The 18,586-nt window shown below is 44.4% G+C and overlaps 1 protein-coding gene across 2 annotated transcripts in view; it reads left to right on the top strand.

The window, feature by feature from the left end:
- The window catches only part of LOC139373386 (sterile alpha motif domain containing 12), a 121,879-nt gene that overhangs the window by 3,945 nt on the left and 99,348 nt on the right, over window positions 1-18,586 (top strand). Inside the window, exon 1 of one of the 2 annotated variants that reach the window (XM_071113832.1) lies at window positions 4,695-5,220. The exons of the other annotated variant lie outside the window; for it this stretch is intronic. Within the exon in view, the coding sequence (XP_070969933.1) occupies window positions 5,160-5,220 (61 nt within the window). The 5' untranslated portion in view covers window positions 4,695-5,159. Of the gene's footprint in view, window positions 1-4,694; window positions 5,221-18,586 lie in introns of those variants that run through there. 2 annotated transcript variants of the gene reach the window in all.

The following is an 18,586-nucleotide window of genomic DNA, read 5'->3' as shown; positions in this document are numbered from 1 at the left end:
AAGCTATGATCCCTTTTTGATATCACTTAAATACACTTCAATCAGTGTAGATGAAGGAGAGGAGACCGGTTGAAGAAGGATTTTTAAGGCCTGAGACTATTGAGACATGGATTATGTATGTGTGCCATTCAGAGGGTGAATGGACAAGACAAAGCATTTAGGTGCCTTTGAACGGGGTATGGTAGTAGGTGCCAGGCGCACTGATTTGTGTCAAGAACTGCAACGCTGCTGGGTTTTTCACGCTCAACAATTTCCCGCGTGTATCAAGAATGGTCCACCAACCAAAGGATATCCAGCCAACTTGACACAACTGTGGGAAGTATTGGAGTCAACATGGACCATCATCCCTTTGGAATGCTTTCCACACCTTGTAGAGTCCATTCCCTGATGAATTGAGGATTTCTGAGGGCAAAAAGGGGGGAGGTGTAACAGCTGTTGGAAGGAGTGGAGGACCAAGGTGCAGCGTGGTACATGTTCATCTTTCTTAGTTGAACTGAACACTGATTAACAAAAAACAACGAAGAGAACGAACAAAAACCGAAACAGTTCTGTCTGGTGCAGAAAGACACAAAACCCATGTGGGCAAGAGCTACCTAAGTATGGTTCTTAATCAGAGACAATGATAGACAGCTGCCTCTGATTGAGAACCACACCCGGCCAAACACACAGAAATAGAAACACATAGAAAAAGAACATAGAATGCCCACCCAAATCACACCCTGACTAACCCAAAAATAGAGACATAAAAAGCTCTCCAGTACGAGTCAATGTGCAGAGGTACGAGGTAGTTGTGGTAATTGAGGTAATATTGTATGTACATGTGGGTAGGGGTAAAAGTAACTAAGCAATCAGGATATACAGAGTAGCAGCAGCGTATGTGAAGTGTGAAAGTGTCTCTGTGTGTGTGTGTGGCAACTATATGCATGCATGCATGCATGTGTGTGTGTGTGTGTGTGTGTGTGTGTGTGTGTGTGTGTGTGTGTGTGTGTGTGTGTGTGTGTTGGAATGTCCGTGTAGTATCTGTGAATGTGTGTAGTGAGTGTGCATAGAGACAGTGCAAGGGAGTCCGTGTAAAACAATTAAGATAAATAAATCATAAAGGGGTCATTGTAAATAGTCCAGGCAGCCATTTTATTAATTGTTCAGCAGTCTTATGGCTTGTGGGTAGAAGCTGTTCAGGTGCCTTTTGGTCCCAGACTTGGCGCTCCGGTACCTCTTGCCATGCGGTAGCAGAGAGAACAGTCTATGACTAGGGTGGCTGGTGTCTTTGCCAACTTTTAGGGCCTTCCTCTGACACCGCCTGGTATAGAGGTCCTGGGTGGCAGGGAGTTCGTTCCCAGCGATGTACTGGGCCGTATGCACTACCCCCTGTAGCACCTTGCGGTCAGATGCAGAGCAGTTGCCATTCCAAGCAGTGATGCAGCCTGTCAAGATGCTCTCAATGGTGCAGTTGTAGAAGTTTTTGAGGATCTGAGGGTCCATCCCAAATGTTCAGCCTCCTGAGGGTGGAAGAGGCGTTGTCGTGCCCTCTTCACGACTGTGTTGGTGTGTTTGGACCATGATAGGTCCTTAGTGATGTGGACACAGAGGAACTTGAACCTCTCAACCTGCTCCTCTACAGCCCAGTCGATGTGAATGTGGGCGTGTTCGACCCTCCGTTTCCTGTGGTACACGATAAGCTTATTTGTCTTGTCCACGTTGAAGGAGAGGTTGTTGTCCTGGCACCACACTGCCAGGTCATTGATCTCCTCCCCTTAGGCTGTCTCTTCATCGTCGGCGATCAGGGCTACCACTGTTGTGTCGTTGGCAAAATTAATGATGGTGTTGGAGTCGTGTGCAGCCACACAGTAGTGGGTGAACAGGGAGTACTGGAGGGGACTGAGCAAGCACCTCTGAGAGGCCCCTGTGTTGAGGGTCAGTGTGGTGGATGTGTTGTTGCCTGCCCTCACCATCTGGGGGCGGGCCGTCAAGAAGTCCAGGATTCAGTTGCAGAGGGAAGTGTTCAGTCCCAGGGTCCTTACCTCAGTGATGAGCTTGAATGCTGAGCTGGAGTCAATGAACAGCCTTCTCATGTACAGTAGGGGTTTATTTTGTCCAGGTGGGAAAAGGCAGTGTGGAGTGCAATAGAGATTGTGTCATCTGTAGATCTGTTGGGGCAGTATGCGAATTGATGTGGGTCCAGGGTTTCTGGGATGATGGTATTGATGTGAGCCATGACCAGCCTTCCAAAGCATTTCATGGCTACAGATGTGTGTGGGACAGGGAAGTAGTCATTTAGACAGGTTACCTTGGCATTCTTAGGCACAGGGACTATGGTGGTTTGCTTGAAACATGTAGGTATTACAGACTGGGTCAGAGAGTGGTTGAACATGTTAGTGAAGACAGCGCATTCTCTGGTAGGCTCACATCACTGGGCAGCTCTCGGCTGGGTTTCCCTTTAATCTGTGATAGTTTGCAAGCCTACGCACTATGCAGTAGCGCTGTGAGCATCATGTTTGTGAGCCTATGGGAACACACACATACAGACATAAAATGTTGTGATACTGGAAGAAAGAATAAGAAAGACACTTTCAGTTCAAGTCATTTTTGTTAGGTTTATCCGTTTTTTTTTCTCCAATCCCCTGGCACTTACAGTTTCAGAAAAGGAAATTAAGGAAATCTTAAATATAACTTGCTAATTGGTGTTCCAAATTAAACACTTCCTAAAATCGGGAAATTGCCTACACTCCCCACAATTCTTTGAGGGGCAGTTGCTGTGCACCCCAGTTTTCCAGCAGCAAGTGATAACCAAAACGACAATGTACAATCAAAGCATATTGAGTTCTACATTCTACTACTGTATGAATGATTCCCGAATGTATAGAGTAGCAGAATGGCTGTCGAAGGTAAGATAACTCAATGTTGTTTATTAAAATTGGTTGTTTATTTTGTTTCAGCAGTGAGACGAGGCATGATATCACTGTCTATGGATGAATCAACCTGATATAGGCAGTGAGGGGATTCAATTATCTAGCCCGGGTTACCTCGTTGGGAGGATTTTGTACTGGGTGAAAAGTGAGGAAGTTATTTGAAGCAGGCCCGGGTTGAACCGGGCAAAGGCCCATCACCTCATTGGGCGAAAGCTGGAAGGGACGAGCGCCCTTCTCAAATGGAACAGTAATCTGCACCGCTCTGTCATTTTGTCAGCAAGGCAGCACGGTGCATCTTCCAGAAACATACATCTCTTTTCCATCAAATAAAAGTTCACATTTTCTAACTAGTTTTCATTGCGAAGGCAGGTAAAGCATTTTTATAAAGCATTTTTATCAAAATCCTACTAATAAATACATGTGCTTAAATACGTCACTTTTGTTTTAAGCCGACTTCGCTCGAATGCGATCAACTTTCAGCCGGGGCAAAACACACCTACATGGACGCCTGTGCGAGATTAATAGAACCCTCAGTGATTTCATTCGTTTTGGAACTGGGCTGACTCCTGGGCGTGAGCCAGGTGCCCCATTCAAAGCCAGGGTCAGCTCAAAACAAACGTGAATTATCCTAGGCTAAGTACGATTCTGTGTTTACTTTTCACATGCAAAAATGATTTATTTTGATTTAAAAAAAAATGATATGCCTTCAAAACAGATTTGATGGAAAAGAGATGTCTGTTTCTGGACGATGCACCATGCTGCCTTGTTGACAACATGACCGAGCCACAGATTACCGTTTCATTTGAGAAGGGCACTCCTCCCTCACTGCGTTCATGTCACGGGCCATTGACCGGTGCACCTTGGCTAAGGTTAATAGAACTCCCTCGGTGATGGGTTTCTTGCACATTTGTTTCGTGAACGGTAGGCTTAATGGAGTTGCCAACAACCAGATGCATCCGGTTTTAAGGGATACAGCTAATTCAACCTAGCTTCCTTTTTTTTTGCTGAAAACCGGAGAATTTTTACTCTGCCCAATATCTGTCCACAAAAATAAGCCCATGAAGTGAGTCATTTCTGCATGGAGGTCAATGAGTGTCAAATTTAGTCAACAACAATTGCAATTACTAATTTGCTACATGGGGTATATTTGATTAAATAGAAGTGGTTAGGTTGTTACAAATGCACTGATATAAGTGGACACACATTTTGGCAATTTACCCCAAAACGACTTTATATTGGAGCGGTTCCTGTGATCAAAGAGCTAGATAGAGGACTACTCACCATTTTAAAGTAGTCAACTGGGTGGGGATTCTTATGAGTTGGGAGTAATCAGCCAATGAAGAAGAAAATGTACTTCTTTAAAATGGAGATGAGCAGCGCTGGAGATCAGTAGCGCTGCCCATGCAGTCACAGACGTTATAATAGCTCTGATACCCAAGATTAGCCCTCTATCTATCTCTATGGCATGTTGTTCACATCTTGCCCTCTTTATTAGCTAGAATGGTCCCTCCCTCCTACCTTCCATCTTTGAGGACATGCATTTCTATTGTTGGAGCGGTCACTCGAATATCTTGTCACTATAATAGACTATCCTTGGTTACCTGCGCTCAAATGTGAAAGCCTGTGATTGGACGATATTGCAGTTGCCGCGCTCTATATAATTTTTGGCCTGGTCATCGGTCATCTATTCCTACAGTGCAGTTGATATGTATACCACAATGGTGTTTGCAAAGAGGGAAAGCAGGCCATTCACATGATATACAGATCAGTATTAATACGCAGGCGTCAGTCGGTATTTGAAACCCTGTGTAGCGTTGCTTCGAAAGAGCTGTGATGAAAATACTAGAGAATAGGTCTTTGTCTTCAATAATGATTTACAGTCTATGCCGGTGTGGGTACATTTAGAGCAACCGTTTGAATAATTAGTCTAAATTTGTGACGCGCGCTGTTACCGTGCGGTGCTTGAGGTCTGCACCTGTTCACTAACATGCTGAAGCCCGTGGTGAGTGCTCCATCTGCGTAGGAAACATCACTTTTTGACATTTTAAACCCTTTTATTTGCATTAACTAGAGAGCGCGTTATTTCTGCAGAGTATTTACAGTAAGGTCTAGTTTAGCAATTATGCCATGTAGGCAAGCGAACGGCTTTGTTCAGACCAGTGATAATAGCCTTTAGTTTCGTAAGGCGACGTTGTGGACCATCTGTGAAGAAGGCAAGACGAATAGATCGCCATAGTGTGCAGTTCCGCGATGCTCGGCCAGTCACCTCACCTTATTGGAGGTATCTTGTGGATCCAGAATCCAATGAGAGGTATGTTTGGTGGGTTCATAACCTATGGGAGTATACTTATAATGAAACCCTTCGCTGTGTCAGGTGTGACGAGAATTATTGTGGACAGGTTGCCTATTTTATGATCTTTAAGTGTTGCCATGTACTGATGCTATCACTTTTCGATCCCAAACGGTCTCTCTGGTTTCACTTCTCCAGTAAAAATGTAACGTGTTTTGTTGTAATCAACACCTACCACCACTAATTTTAAATGCAACATTTGTTCAAGCTGAACCGTATGATCATCATGTGTAATGTTAAGTGTGCATCATTCGTGTGTTGTCCTGGGTCACCCCTGCATCTCCTGGGATTTTTTTAATTATTATATAGGACTGGTGAGGAAAGAAGTCTTAACCTCCTATGTAGCCCATATGACCAGACTGCAGACTCAGGTCTATTCAACATGTCCTTGCTCTAAATCTTGTTATACCATTTAACATTTTCTCAACGACCAACTTCACTGTGGTACACTTAGCTATATTTGCAGATAAGGTATGCCTTTATCTGCAGAAATGATTTTGACGCCGCAATAATCTCTTGCTTTGCAGAGATTGTGTGTAGATATGTGAACTGCACGTCAGAGGAATTTCTAATCTCGCCCAAGGTCAGGTTTTATTCTGCTGAAGCTCCCCAAACATCCTTGTAATGCACTGGAGATTGTATTTGGATATTTTTTTTTGTCTTACGCAGAATATGCAGCTTTTCCACACTTTTAATAAGGATGCCCCCATATCTAGACATTTAACTCTTACTATTACTAATACCACATAGGGCCTACGCACAGAGAGACAAAATGTACCTTGGTCCTACTCTCTAACCTGCAAGAAAGTCCTGTGATGAATAGAAATCTGTGTAGGCTGTTCTGTGATTGAGTCCTTTCTATGCTGAGTTTCAACAACCTGGATTCAGGGTTAGACAACATAGTAAACATAGATCCGGGACACTCCATTTAGTATGATATGGTATGTATTAATTTGTGTATGTCCATTATGGTTGGGCGGTATCATGATATTCATACCGTCGTAGTCTTATATCGGAATATGAGGCGGCATATTGACAGGTTGTGTTTTATATTAAAAGTCAGGTGATTTTTGTTTTGTTGCTTCAATAGAGTGATCGGGGACGTGCATCTATAGTTTTCCTTCACAGAAAATATACTGAACAAAAATATGAACGCAACATGTAAAGTGTTGGTTTCATGTGCTGAAATTTCCATATGCACAAAAAGCTTATTTCTCTAAAATGTTGTGCACAAATTTGTTTACAACCCTGTTATTATTTCTCATTTGCCAAGATTATCCATCCACCTGACAGGTGTGTCATATTAAGCAGCATGGTCATTACACAGGTGTACCGTGTGCTGGGGACAATAAAATGGCACTTTAAAATGTGCAGTTTTGTCACACAACACAACGCCACAGTTGTCTCAAGTTTTGCGGGAATCTGCAGGAATCTTTACAAGAGCTGTTGCCAGAGAATTGAATGTTAATTTCTCTACCATAAGCTGCCTCCAAAGTTGTTTTAGAGAATTTGCCAGTGTATTTCTGTCTGTAATAAAGCCCTTTGTGGGGGAAAAACTCATTCTGATTGGCTGGGCCTGGCTCGCAAGTGGGTGGGACTACCCCATGGCTGCCCCCCTGCCCAGTCATGTGAAATACATAGGTTATTGCCTAATTAATTAATTTTTAATTGACTGATTTCCTTATGAACTGTAACTAAGTAAAATCTTTGAAATTGTTGCGTTTTATATTTTTCCATTATGTCAAAATTGTGAGACAGCCTATGGGCAGACACCGTGCCTCCCTCATATCTTCACACACACACCCTTGATTAAAGACCAGTGCTGTTACAAATGTGCTGTTCTACTTGACGGTGACTCTATGTGATGAAGCCTAACTTAATACTGCTGTGAAAACATGTAGAGGACGTCATTCTCATAAAGTTGTCTGTGATGTCATAACTGGTGTTGCTTCATGACAAGTGATGCGAACAGTCGTGACATAATGTCCCGCTGCATGATCTGCTGTATGACAGTGAAAGCTTATCTTGCACATACTGACATAAGTTGTTATGACTGCTTATGTCATCTGTTGCATATTACTTGGGACACTGTACGCGGCTTTGTGGCTGAGGGTTCCAGGGAACTGTTACAGAACATTGCTTAACACCATGCCCAAACCGGACGTCCGCCATCGTGCGCAAATTGATTTTGTCCCCCCACACCAAATGTGATTGCGACACGCATGTTGAAATATCAAAACAAACTCTGAACCAATTAGATTAATTTGAGGACAGGTCGAAAAGCATGAAACATTTATGGCAATTTCGCTAGCTTGCTTGCAGTTGCTTAACCCTTGATTTAAAAACAGTGTTTACCCCTTTTGGCCGAGCCTGTCCATTCCCTTCAGTCTGGCAACTCTCTGCTCAGCCTCTCTAATGCATCCTACCCCGACCCTCCTCCCTGTGCGTCCATTCAGAAGCCTAAATCGAATCCCTCAGTTCCGCCGGCCCAGAGCCCTGGCCGTCAGCGAGGCCTCCCAGCCCAGGGGAAGATGCTGGCTACACTTCCCAAGGAACCTGACAGGCTCTTTGTTGCACCTCAACACTAGCCTCTTTCACTTCGTTTACTCTGGGCTTTGTGGAAGTACCCACAGTATAGGGAGAAAACACTTTTAACAGCACCTACGTGATATCATACTTAACCTCAAAGCTGTGGTTGTCAGTGATACACAAGAATATGAATGTTTTATAGCTATTTCTTCTGTGTTCTAGTCATTCAGCAGCCTTATGTAGTACATTACAACCTCAGTAGTATCTTTGGCCATATTCTAGTCAATAAAAGCGGTTAGGGTGGAAAATATATTGTGCCAGAGTCGTTATGGTTTCAAAATACCCACAAATTGTCTTCATATTCACAGAGCAGCCTATATTTTGTCAGTCACTGATTAGATAGCCTCCTATTCCTCCCACTGAGCTTGTGTAACTGCCAATTTACTGAAGTGGATTAGATGTCAATTGGAAGACGTCCTTTAAAAAAAAAAAAATTACACAGACTCACACTGAATTTATATACTGAGGCAGAGTCACACACAGAGCTACAGGGATGAGGTAACACAGCCTAATTTTAGACCTGATGAAAATGCAATTGACGCAAGGCACTGAGAGCACGTACCTGCTGATGTCTCCCCGCTGTGTACTGTAACATCAACTCCTGTAGTTTTACTGTCTGTCAAAATAATCAATTCACTCAGTCAACGGCGTGAATTACCTTTTTAAAAGGGGCTTTCACGCCAAATTGGTTTGGTGCAGTTTTTCCGAACACTACAATTTAACCCCTTAGTTTGGTTTGTTTGCACTCGGGGGGGGGGGGGGGGGGCTGTAAAAGGGTGGTCTCGGTCCGGTATATTTCGTATCATGGTGCGGGTTGCTGCAGGTGAACAATCCAGTCCGGACCAAACACAGGAAAAGAACCAGAGTCGCGCAATATTATTGGTTGCTTGACTGCGAACATTTGATGAAACAAATACAGTATCATATCTTGATATCGCTGAAACATTCTGTGAGTAGCAGGGCATTTATGAGCGCATCCGATGCAGATTAGGGGAGATGGGGAGGCTATGCTGGGATATAGACTACTGAATATAGCCTATTCACACAGCAGTTAGAGGGGCTAACGTGCTGTTTCCTCATGCATGTTGTTGAAAGGTAATATGAAGATTGGGGACAAAAGTGATGCGTCATGATAATCAGAAATGGATTGCATGGACACATGGTTTTGTTCAGGAGTGTTTGTATGTTTGACATTTTGTCAATGTGAAACCACTCGGACCAAATGAAAGAACATAAATAAATACAATGTAACATATAGTCGAACTCTGATTCGAACTAGAGCTCAAAAGTGTGTGAAAACGCCCTAAGAAAATACTAGGGAGGAAAAACGACTTACAGTAGGAATGTCTTGGCCATGCCAATTACGTTTTTAGAAACTCCTCTCTTAGTTAGAAATATGATTCCCATCTCCTTTTGAATCAAGGATGCGGCCAAAATGGCACCCTATTCCCTTTACAGTGCACTGGTTTTGATCTGCGCCCTGGTCAAAGGTAGTACACTATAATAGGAGCAGGGTGCCATTTGGGACGCAGCATTGAGTCATGGTGCACCCTGCTGTGTACTCTGCTTTGTAACTTCGGATGACCATGAAGTTTGCCGAGCCCCATTCTGCTGCGTGGTTTGAAATGGCTGAAGTGAGACAATTTCAGAGTCATTGATATAAATGTGGGCACAGATGAGGGACTCGGTGTCAGAGGAAGTCCGTAGAGGCTTCTTTTACTGCAACAGTGACGACGCCGGGGTTCGCGGCCACAAAGACAGCCCAAAGGACAGCCCGAGGTGGTGGTCGACAGTGCCGAGGTGTGAACCAGAGACAACCTGGGAGGAGGTAGAGAGGTGGTCGGTCGACCCAGGGAGAGTGCCAGAGCCCGCCTGGGATTCAATAGAACAGTGCGAGGAGGGATACCGGAGAATGGAGTTGCCGCATACTCCTCGCCAACGTAGGCGTTTGGAGGAGCGTGTCACCAGTCCGGTGCAATCTGTGCCGGTCCCACACATCAGTCCTCCAGTGCGCCTCCCCAGTCCGGTATGTCCTGTGTCTCCTCCTCGTACTCGCCCTGAAATACGTGTCCCCAGTCCGGTACGTCCTGTGCCTGCTCCACGCACTCGCCCTGACGTACGCCTCCACAGCCCAGTACGTCCTGTGCTACCTCCCCGCACTCGCCCTGAGGTGCGTGTCACCAGCCCGGTGCCACCTGTACCAGCCCCACGCATCAGGCCTCCAGTGCGCCTCCCCAGTCCAGTACGTCCTGTGCCTGCTCCTTGCGCTCATCCTGAGGTGCGTGTCACCAGCCCGGTACCACCAGTGCCGGCCCCACACACCAAGCTTCCGGCGACGGTCCACGGTCCAGAGCCTCCAGCAACGGTCCGCGGCCCGGCGCCTCCTGAGACGGTCCGCGGCCCGGCGCCTCCTGAGACCGTCTCAGGAGGCGCCGGGCCGCGGTCCAGTTCCACGGAAGCGGAGGGACTAGCGAGCGGAGCGGGGTCTACGTCCCGAACCGGAGCCGCCACCGAGACTAGATGCCCACCCGGACCCTCCCCAATCGAGTCAGGTTTTGCGGCCGGTGTCCGCACCTCTGGGGGGGGGGGGGGGGGTACTGTCGCGCCTTGACCTTTTAGAGCCTTTTTCTTTCTCTATTTGGTTAGGTCAGGGTGTGATATGGGTGGGCATTCTAGTTTTTCTATTTCTTTGTTGGCCGGGTATGGTTCCCAATCAGAGGCAGCTGTCTATCGTTGTCTCTGCTGTTTATTGTTTTTGTTGGGTGAGTTTCATTTTAATAAACATGTGGACCTCTATGCACACTGCTCCTTGGTCCGCTCATTTCAACGATCGTGACTGGAGGGCACTTGCCTTGCCTACTGTACACACCATATAGAAGGATGTATGTTTTAGGGGTTGCATAAAAGACCCATGAGGCTCGTCATACGTCCTCATGCCCATGGGTTGGACCAAGCTTTAAAATCCGCAGCTGCTGAAGTCGAAAAAGTACAGAAACCCTCAAAGCTTATTTTTCAGTCATGATTATTCTAGGCACTTAGTTTTTTTTGTTCTTTGCCGTTGTGCCTTCTGCTGAAATATTAAACACTGTCCTTATGCTCCAAATCGAGCATATTTTTGTATTTGACTCTGTGTTTGATGCCCAGCGCAAATACTGTAGCTTACTGCCTCAGCTACACACCCTACGGTGTGAGTTAAATGTTGTATTCGGAGAATGCATCAGTTTCTGGCTCACATCGGACAGCCTATCAGAGGCCAGCCTGGGGGCCATGGTGGAGTCGGGCAAGGTTTGAACACTTACATTTTTATATGATTTCAGGGTGAATTAGGGAGAGAATTGTTATATGTCGCAAACTTCAGTCAGTCTGAAAGTTCCCATGTATAGCCAGGAAATGAACTCATCAAGCCTGCCGTGCCCAAACACTTCCTGTAGGCCTAGATCAGGTCTTTGGCGGTACTGTCAGGCACAGGGTTAGTGGCATCAAAGGTTTGTGCGTACTCTAATACTGTATATTCTAATGTTGGAGTTTACTCATGCATCCCAAGGTTGTAGATGAACCATGTAGACAGAGTTGACCTGTGAATCTTAATGTGCTAATAACCCATGCAGTAACAGTATTGACTCATACCTGAACTTTGCAGAAACCGAGTTGACCTGTCAATCCTGTAGTGACAAAGCTGACCCACGCATGCCAAGGCCCTGTTAGCTGCGATGGCTAAATGCATCTCAATTCAAGTAGCACTGTTGACCTAATACATTTTGAGGCCCTGTACAAAACAGCCTATGGCAAAGAACTATGCCAGAGCATCCTGGGGTGACCAAAGTAGAGTAGCTGGTATCGGTACGAGGGTAAATCCATTTGAATTCAATCACATTTTGACAGCACTGCTTGTGATTTGAACGAAACCTTCCATCCATTTTTGCCCGTTGTAGAATTCAGAAAGTAAAATAAATAAATACAAATAAAATTTGGACCTGAATGCCAAAATCAAGGTGCTCAAATTTGACCTATTTTGCAGACCCCGCCATCTGTGTCTTCACCACTGGAGAAGATGAACAGTTGAGATTTGATATCATTTCAAAGCTTACAAACAGGTTTGTCAAACTATTTGATAATTTTTTTTAAATCAGTATTTTTTACCTTAAACGTCCATTACCTAAAAATGCGTAAACTCTTGTTTTGTTTTTCTTCCTTCATATTCGCATCGCGTATTTTTACATCATCTGAGGTGTTGTGTTGTGCCTGCCATCGTTTGAGACACAACATTCTCTTGAGTACAGGGTTGGTGACATGTTTTGGCTTATGAGTATGTACTAAATCACAACTTTCAAATGGTACCACAAAATGGTTGGAGGTCAGAGGTCAGAGAATGTTGGCTTGAATGGGAATATGTTTTAAATTATACTGGCAATATTCCATAGGAAATCTATTGCGATAATAGAATATACATGAGCACTTTAAGTTTGAAGGTGGGTGGACAGGCATCTTTGTGGTAGTAAGCTGAAGTTAAACTGTCAATGGTGTAACCGCTAAATTGCAGTGGTCAGAAGGGATGGGTCCGTTCTATGATTGAAATGACACCCACAAATTATCAAACAGTTTGAAACCCCTGTTTTATAAGATTTTAAATTATATCGAACTCAACTGTTTATCTTTTTCAGTGATGAAGACCTGGATATCATGGTATGGTGGGGTGTGGAAAATGGGTCAACTTTGAGCTCCTTTTTCTATCCCGAATGTTATGGCTTTCATGTCCAAAAAGTCACTTTCTGTCCAATTCTTCCATGGGCAAACATGCGTGGGAAGTTTTGTGTAAATCAAAAGGGAAGCTGTCAGAAAGTGATTGAATTCAAATGGATTTAACCATGCATAGTTGTATATAGTAGTATCTACTTTTTGCCACAGGCTTTGTGTACGAGCCCTTTATGTGTTAGGAAAATATGTGACCAAATATGTGTCCCATGTAGTAGCAATATTGACTCATCTGTTTAGTGGGGTTATGTTTTTAGTAACTCCGATCAACTGAGATCACCTACTCATCTCAATGCTCTTGTGACTAAGTTGACCCATGCATGTCAATGCCCCATTGGCTGAGATGACCTATCAATCTCAAAGCTGAGCTAGCATGACATTATAGATAGATGACAAAGTCCCTCCCCCCCATTCACTCACTGGCTTAGTAAGAGAGGTGAAGATCCCCATATGGGACAATGAGCTCCTCTTTCCCTCTTCAAAGAAGTTCCAATTAGTACTTTAAGCAAGCGTGTAACAAGGATCTGACTGTGCCTTCCCCCTGCTGATAGAAAATGTGCTCTTGAAAGTCCTTAGGGTAGTCAGTTGGAGACATACACACTCTTACCCTTTGGAGAGATTTAGCAGGCTTCTCTGACTGTGCTTGCAGAGACTTTTGCTTACAGTAGAAAGGGAGAATCAGTGTTGCCCTGTGTCATTTTTGTCGATGAAATTTGGGCAGTGGGCCTAGGACTGTATTAGTATTTGGATGGGCTATAAAGAGAGATGACCGAGTGAACTGCAGATGGAAGAAGATAGACTGCATGGAAGATTTTAAATAAAAAAAAATTAAAAACATTATTCAGACTTCCTCAGTCCATAAATCACAAAAGTTGTTTGCGTTCTATAGAGAAGTAAAGATGATTTTTCTGCAGCTTCTGAAAAGGCTTATTTGTAGTTAGTGCTCAACACTACTGTTAGTATTTAAAAGAGAAGTTGCAGGGCTGGCAGCAGAGCCTATGAATTGTCATTTCACTGGAGCCCAGTCAATCCCTGACTCCTCTTCAAGCCCCCCTCAGGGTCTCCCCTGGTACGAATGGGGAGAGAGAGAGCGCTCACCCCCGTTTCCCCTGTACGCCCTCTAGCGGATCACTAATTAGCTTCACCTTTGGAAAATGTCCCGGGAGTTGGCTGCTGAGGCCCCATCTGTGCTGTACAGGGCTACAGTCAGTTGGCCTCTTTCTCCAGGCCTAGTTTCTGGGTCATGCAGTGTGTGCACAAACAATTCACTCTGCTCTACTTTGACAGCGAAGCCAGAGCGCCCGGGGACCAGCTCACACTGAGCAAACTTCACTTCTGATTATACTGGCTTCTCTTTAGATCTGTGGGTTCAAATATGACTCTGGATACCTGTAGGGAACATAAAACCTGTATTTGTAGTAGAGATTGACTTTAAATAGCCTACTTGTGTTTCCACAACCTTAACCACCTTGTTTCACCCTTCTATATTGCTATCTTCAATCCAAACGTCGATGTTGTTGATGCTGATATGGGGGCTTTATGCAGCCTGACTTAACAAATATCTGGGGGGAAAGTCTAATGCTCATCATTGTATAGCTTTAATTGTATATGACTTAAAATCAGGGTCTATGCTCATCTCATACTTATCCTTAGCTCGCTTCTAGTACTATACACGATTCAATCACATCTGCCACGCTGATCCTCAACACCGGGGCCCCTCAGGGGCACGTGCTCAGTCCCCTCCTTTACTCTCTGTTCACCCATGACTGCATGGCCAAGCACGACTCAACACCATCATTAAGTTTGCTGATGACACAACAGTGGTAGGCATGATCACTGACAACGATGAGACAGCCTATAGGGAGGTCAGAGACCTGGCAGTGTGGTGCCATGATAACAACCTCTCCCTCAACGTGATCAAGACAAAGGAGATGATCGTGGACTACAGGAAAAGGAGGGCCGAGCACGCCCCCATTCTCATCGACAGGGCTGTAGTGGAGCAGGTTGGAGTGGAGCAGTCACTTGGTGTCCACATCACCAACAAACTGACAAGGTCCAAACACACCGAGACAGTTTTGAAGAGGGCACAACAATGCCTATTCCCCCTCAGGAGACTGAAAAGATTTGGCATGAGTCATCAGATCCTCAAAGTTCTACAGCTGCACCATCGAGAGCAACCGCCTGGTATGGCAACTGCTCGGCCTCAGACCACAAGGCACTACAGAGGGTAGTGTGTACGGCGGAGTACATGACTGGGGCCAAGCTTCCTACCATCCAGGACCTCTGTACCAGGCGGTGTCAGAGGAAGGCCCAAAAAATTATCAGACTCCAGCCACCCTCCAGCCACCCTGGACTCCCTGCACATTTACTCTGTACCAGTACCCCTTGTATATAGCCTCTGTTAGGTTCTAAATATCAGAGTAAGAAATCGATGGACACTGACAGCTTAAACCAAGTTTATTCATCCCAAAGGATCGAACAGCTGAACAGACAATGACATGGTGCTACCAGTGGTGGTGTGTGTGTGTGTGTGTGTGTGTATATATATATATATATATATACCCACCCCAATTTGGGGTGGAGTCTCCTCCTTCTCGCTAAACATTGCATCTTTATTGCTAGGCAGGAAGTTAAGTGATACGGGCAATAAACTGCTCCTTCTCCCTTAGTGTGACCTGACCTCGACCCCCTTCGTTTCTAATCCACAGCTCTCTCCCCTTATCAGTGCTGCCACCTGATCATCTTCCCTACACTTGGCACATTCCAAGCTTAATTGCACTGATCATATATATACATTCCTCCTACAGATACCCATTAACTGCTGGTGTAGACCCTAGACTATGGCACCCCTCATGTCTCTAGCATAACTAATGATTATTAATATTCAAAGTTTAGAAATGTGAACTCGTCACCTCGTTACTGTTATTTATTGTTGCTCTTTAATTATTTGTAAAAAAAAAAATCATTTGTATTTATTTGTTCAGCTGCATTGTTGGTTAAGGGATTGTAAATAAGCATTTCACTAAGGTCTATTGAATACTTGTTGTATTCGGCGCATGTGACAAATAAAATTTGATTTGACAAGATTGTTGTCTGAAACTATACGATTACGACAGCGTGATATGAGTCCTTTTATACAGGTGATAAAACACAAGGACATTGGGATGAGCTATTCCAGGGCTGGTATGTTGTAACACTCGTACGACCTTTGGATTCACGACCAACCTTTGTCCTTCCAAAGGCCATTGATACAGTACTGCCAACTGCCAAGATGGTGGTTCTATGTATTTCCATTCAGCTCTTTCTCTCTTTCCCCCTCATTGACTCTGCCTCACGATGTACGCACAGCGCATGTCAGAGAGGAAAGGGAAGGGGGGTGAATGTTCTGGGCTATATATAGTAACTGTTGCAGGGAAAAAAAGCATCCTTTTTCCTCAACCCCCACCTACCCCACTAAGCCCCCCTCCAACAGGACACAGACCAGGCAACTCTCCCTCCATCCTTTCTTCACATCTCCATCCCTCACCTCTCCTTCCATCCCTCACCCTCTATCCTTTTTGAATCTCTCTCTTTCTATCTCAGCATTGCTGTAGTTGTACAGACACACTTAACAGAGAATGCATAATGAATTGCTGCTCCAGAATGGTTGAACACCAGTCATGCAATGAGTAACGATATGGAGAGGGGGAAAGAGGGAGAGAGCAGGAGGATAGCTCCGTGCCCTGCATCCTAAGTTGCCTTTGTTTAAAACATGGCCCTCTCATGTATATTGCCCTTTCTATTTGAAGGAGAATGCATCATGGTTTCTGCCTAGTTCCTCTCAATCTTGGAAGTCCCAGAGCTAGGGTGAATACCGGAATATTGTTTTACATTGTGGGATGCAACTCGTCTGCCTAGGGAGACGACAGAGCGTGAAACTGAAACGGCACCAGATGTATCTGGTAATCACCTAGCCTTGTCAACAAGTCAGTATGCTGATTAAAAATGGTGATAATGAGGTGGCATTGTAAGGGTTCAGTGGAGTTCATGTTTTGCTGCCATTGCGTGTTTACTATTGCTTGGATTTGAAACTCTCAGGGGTTTATGTCTAGTTGTCTAATTTACATTTTGTTTCTATCAGCTCAGATTTGAAACACTTCTCTCACATTTAATTATTTATTTGTTGATAATACACTAAACAACAAACGCAACATGTTAAGAGTTGGTCCCATGTTTCATGAGCTGGAATAAAAGATCACTGAAATTTTCCATACACCCAAAAAGCTTATTTCGCTCAAATTCTGTGCACACATTTGTTTACGTCCCTGTTGATGAGCATTTCTCCTTTGCCAAGAAAATAAATCCAGCTGACAGGTGCGGCATATCAAGAAGCTGATTAAACGGCATGATCATTACACAGGTGCACCTTGTGCTGGGGACAATAAAAGGCCACTCTAAAATGTGCAGTTTTGTCACACAACACAATGCCACAGATGTTTGGAGGGAGCATGCGATTGGCATGCTGACTGTAAGAATGTCCACCAGAGAATTTGGCAGTAAGTCCAACCGGCCACATACCACTTGTATGGCGTCGTGTGGGCGAGCGGTTTGCTGACGCCAACGTTGTGAACAGAGTGCCCCATTGGTTGCGGTGGGGGTTATGGTATGGGCAGGCTACGGACAACGAACACAATTGCAATTTGAATGCAGAGATACTGTGATGAGATCTTGTGGTCCATTGTCATGCCATTCATCCGCCACCATCCCCTCATGTTTCAGCATGATGATGCGCAGCCCCATGTCGCGAGGATCTGTACACCATTCCTGGAAGCTGAAAATGTCCCAGTTTTTTCATGGCCTGCACACTCACTTGACAATGTCACACATTAACCATGTTTGGTACGATAGGGTGTTCCAGTTCCCGCCAAAATCCAGCAACTTCACACAGCCATTGAAGACAATGTGAAGGAAATGTGTCAAGCTACATGAGGCAAATGGTCACACCAGATCTGACTGGTTTTCTGATCCACGTCCCCTAATTTTTTTTTTTTATCTGTGACGACAAACCTATGCATATCTGTATTCCCAGTCATGTGAAAACCATAGACAATGGACTACTGAATGTATTTTGTTTGAATGTTTTTATATTTCTGTTCAGTATAGTCTTGTAGCCTATAATTGTCACAATCAAATCCGGCAGGACTTTGTCCAGTAACCCATTGTGGTGTCCTCTGCTTTACATTGTCGTGGACTGAAGTGGTAGAGCTACTGCATCAGGTTCAGATGGGCGTCTTGCCTCCTTACTCTATTATAAGGAAACACTTATTTAAAAAAAAAAAATGTTTTCCTTGTTGGGTTTCCTGTAATCTCTCGATGACAGTGGCCCAGAACAGGATTTGGCAGCTCTCCCCCAACTGGCATCGCTCCAACATGACTTACATCAGATTTATGGACGTGTCTTTTTTAAATTTTATATCTCCCCACGACACAAATTTGCCTGTCGTGGAAATTTATGAAAATAATCCAATTATTATGCAGCTCGTGGAGTTTGTGTACTCTCCAAAAATAGTGTGGGGTTAGACTGGATTAGAGTGAATATGTTTTTATAGATTACTGTCAAGGAAACGGTTTTCATCTTTGACCTTGAGCATAAGAGTGTGTGCATTTTATTTATGTGTTCCGTTTTTTATTTTGGATCATTTTGCAAGCCTTTTGAGGTGATGGAAAGTTTGGATTTTCAAAACTATTCCACGTTAAGGCCTAACAGTACTATTTCTGTCTGTTTTCTGATTAGACTTCAAATAGTGCCCGCAATCTACATTTGATCAATATGTGTGATTTATGTAATGAATGTCAGTGTTATAAAAAGCTTTGGACCTCAATGTTGAATGTCCTCAAAGTAAGATCATGTTGGTCACTCTACCAAAGGATGTTATCTGCTGCCCTCTAGTGATATTCTAATAGAACAACATGCACCAAGAGAACATGCAAGTCGCGGATTCAACGA

The sequence above is a fragment of the Oncorhynchus clarkii genome, chromosome 18 (genome assembly GCF_045791955.1).
Source record: "Oncorhynchus clarkii lewisi isolate Uvic-CL-2024 chromosome 18, UVic_Ocla_1.0, whole genome shotgun sequence".
NCBI lineage: Eukaryota > Metazoa > Chordata > Actinopteri > Salmoniformes > Salmonidae > Oncorhynchus > Oncorhynchus clarkii.
This window is presented reverse-complemented; position numbering and strand designations above follow the sequence as displayed.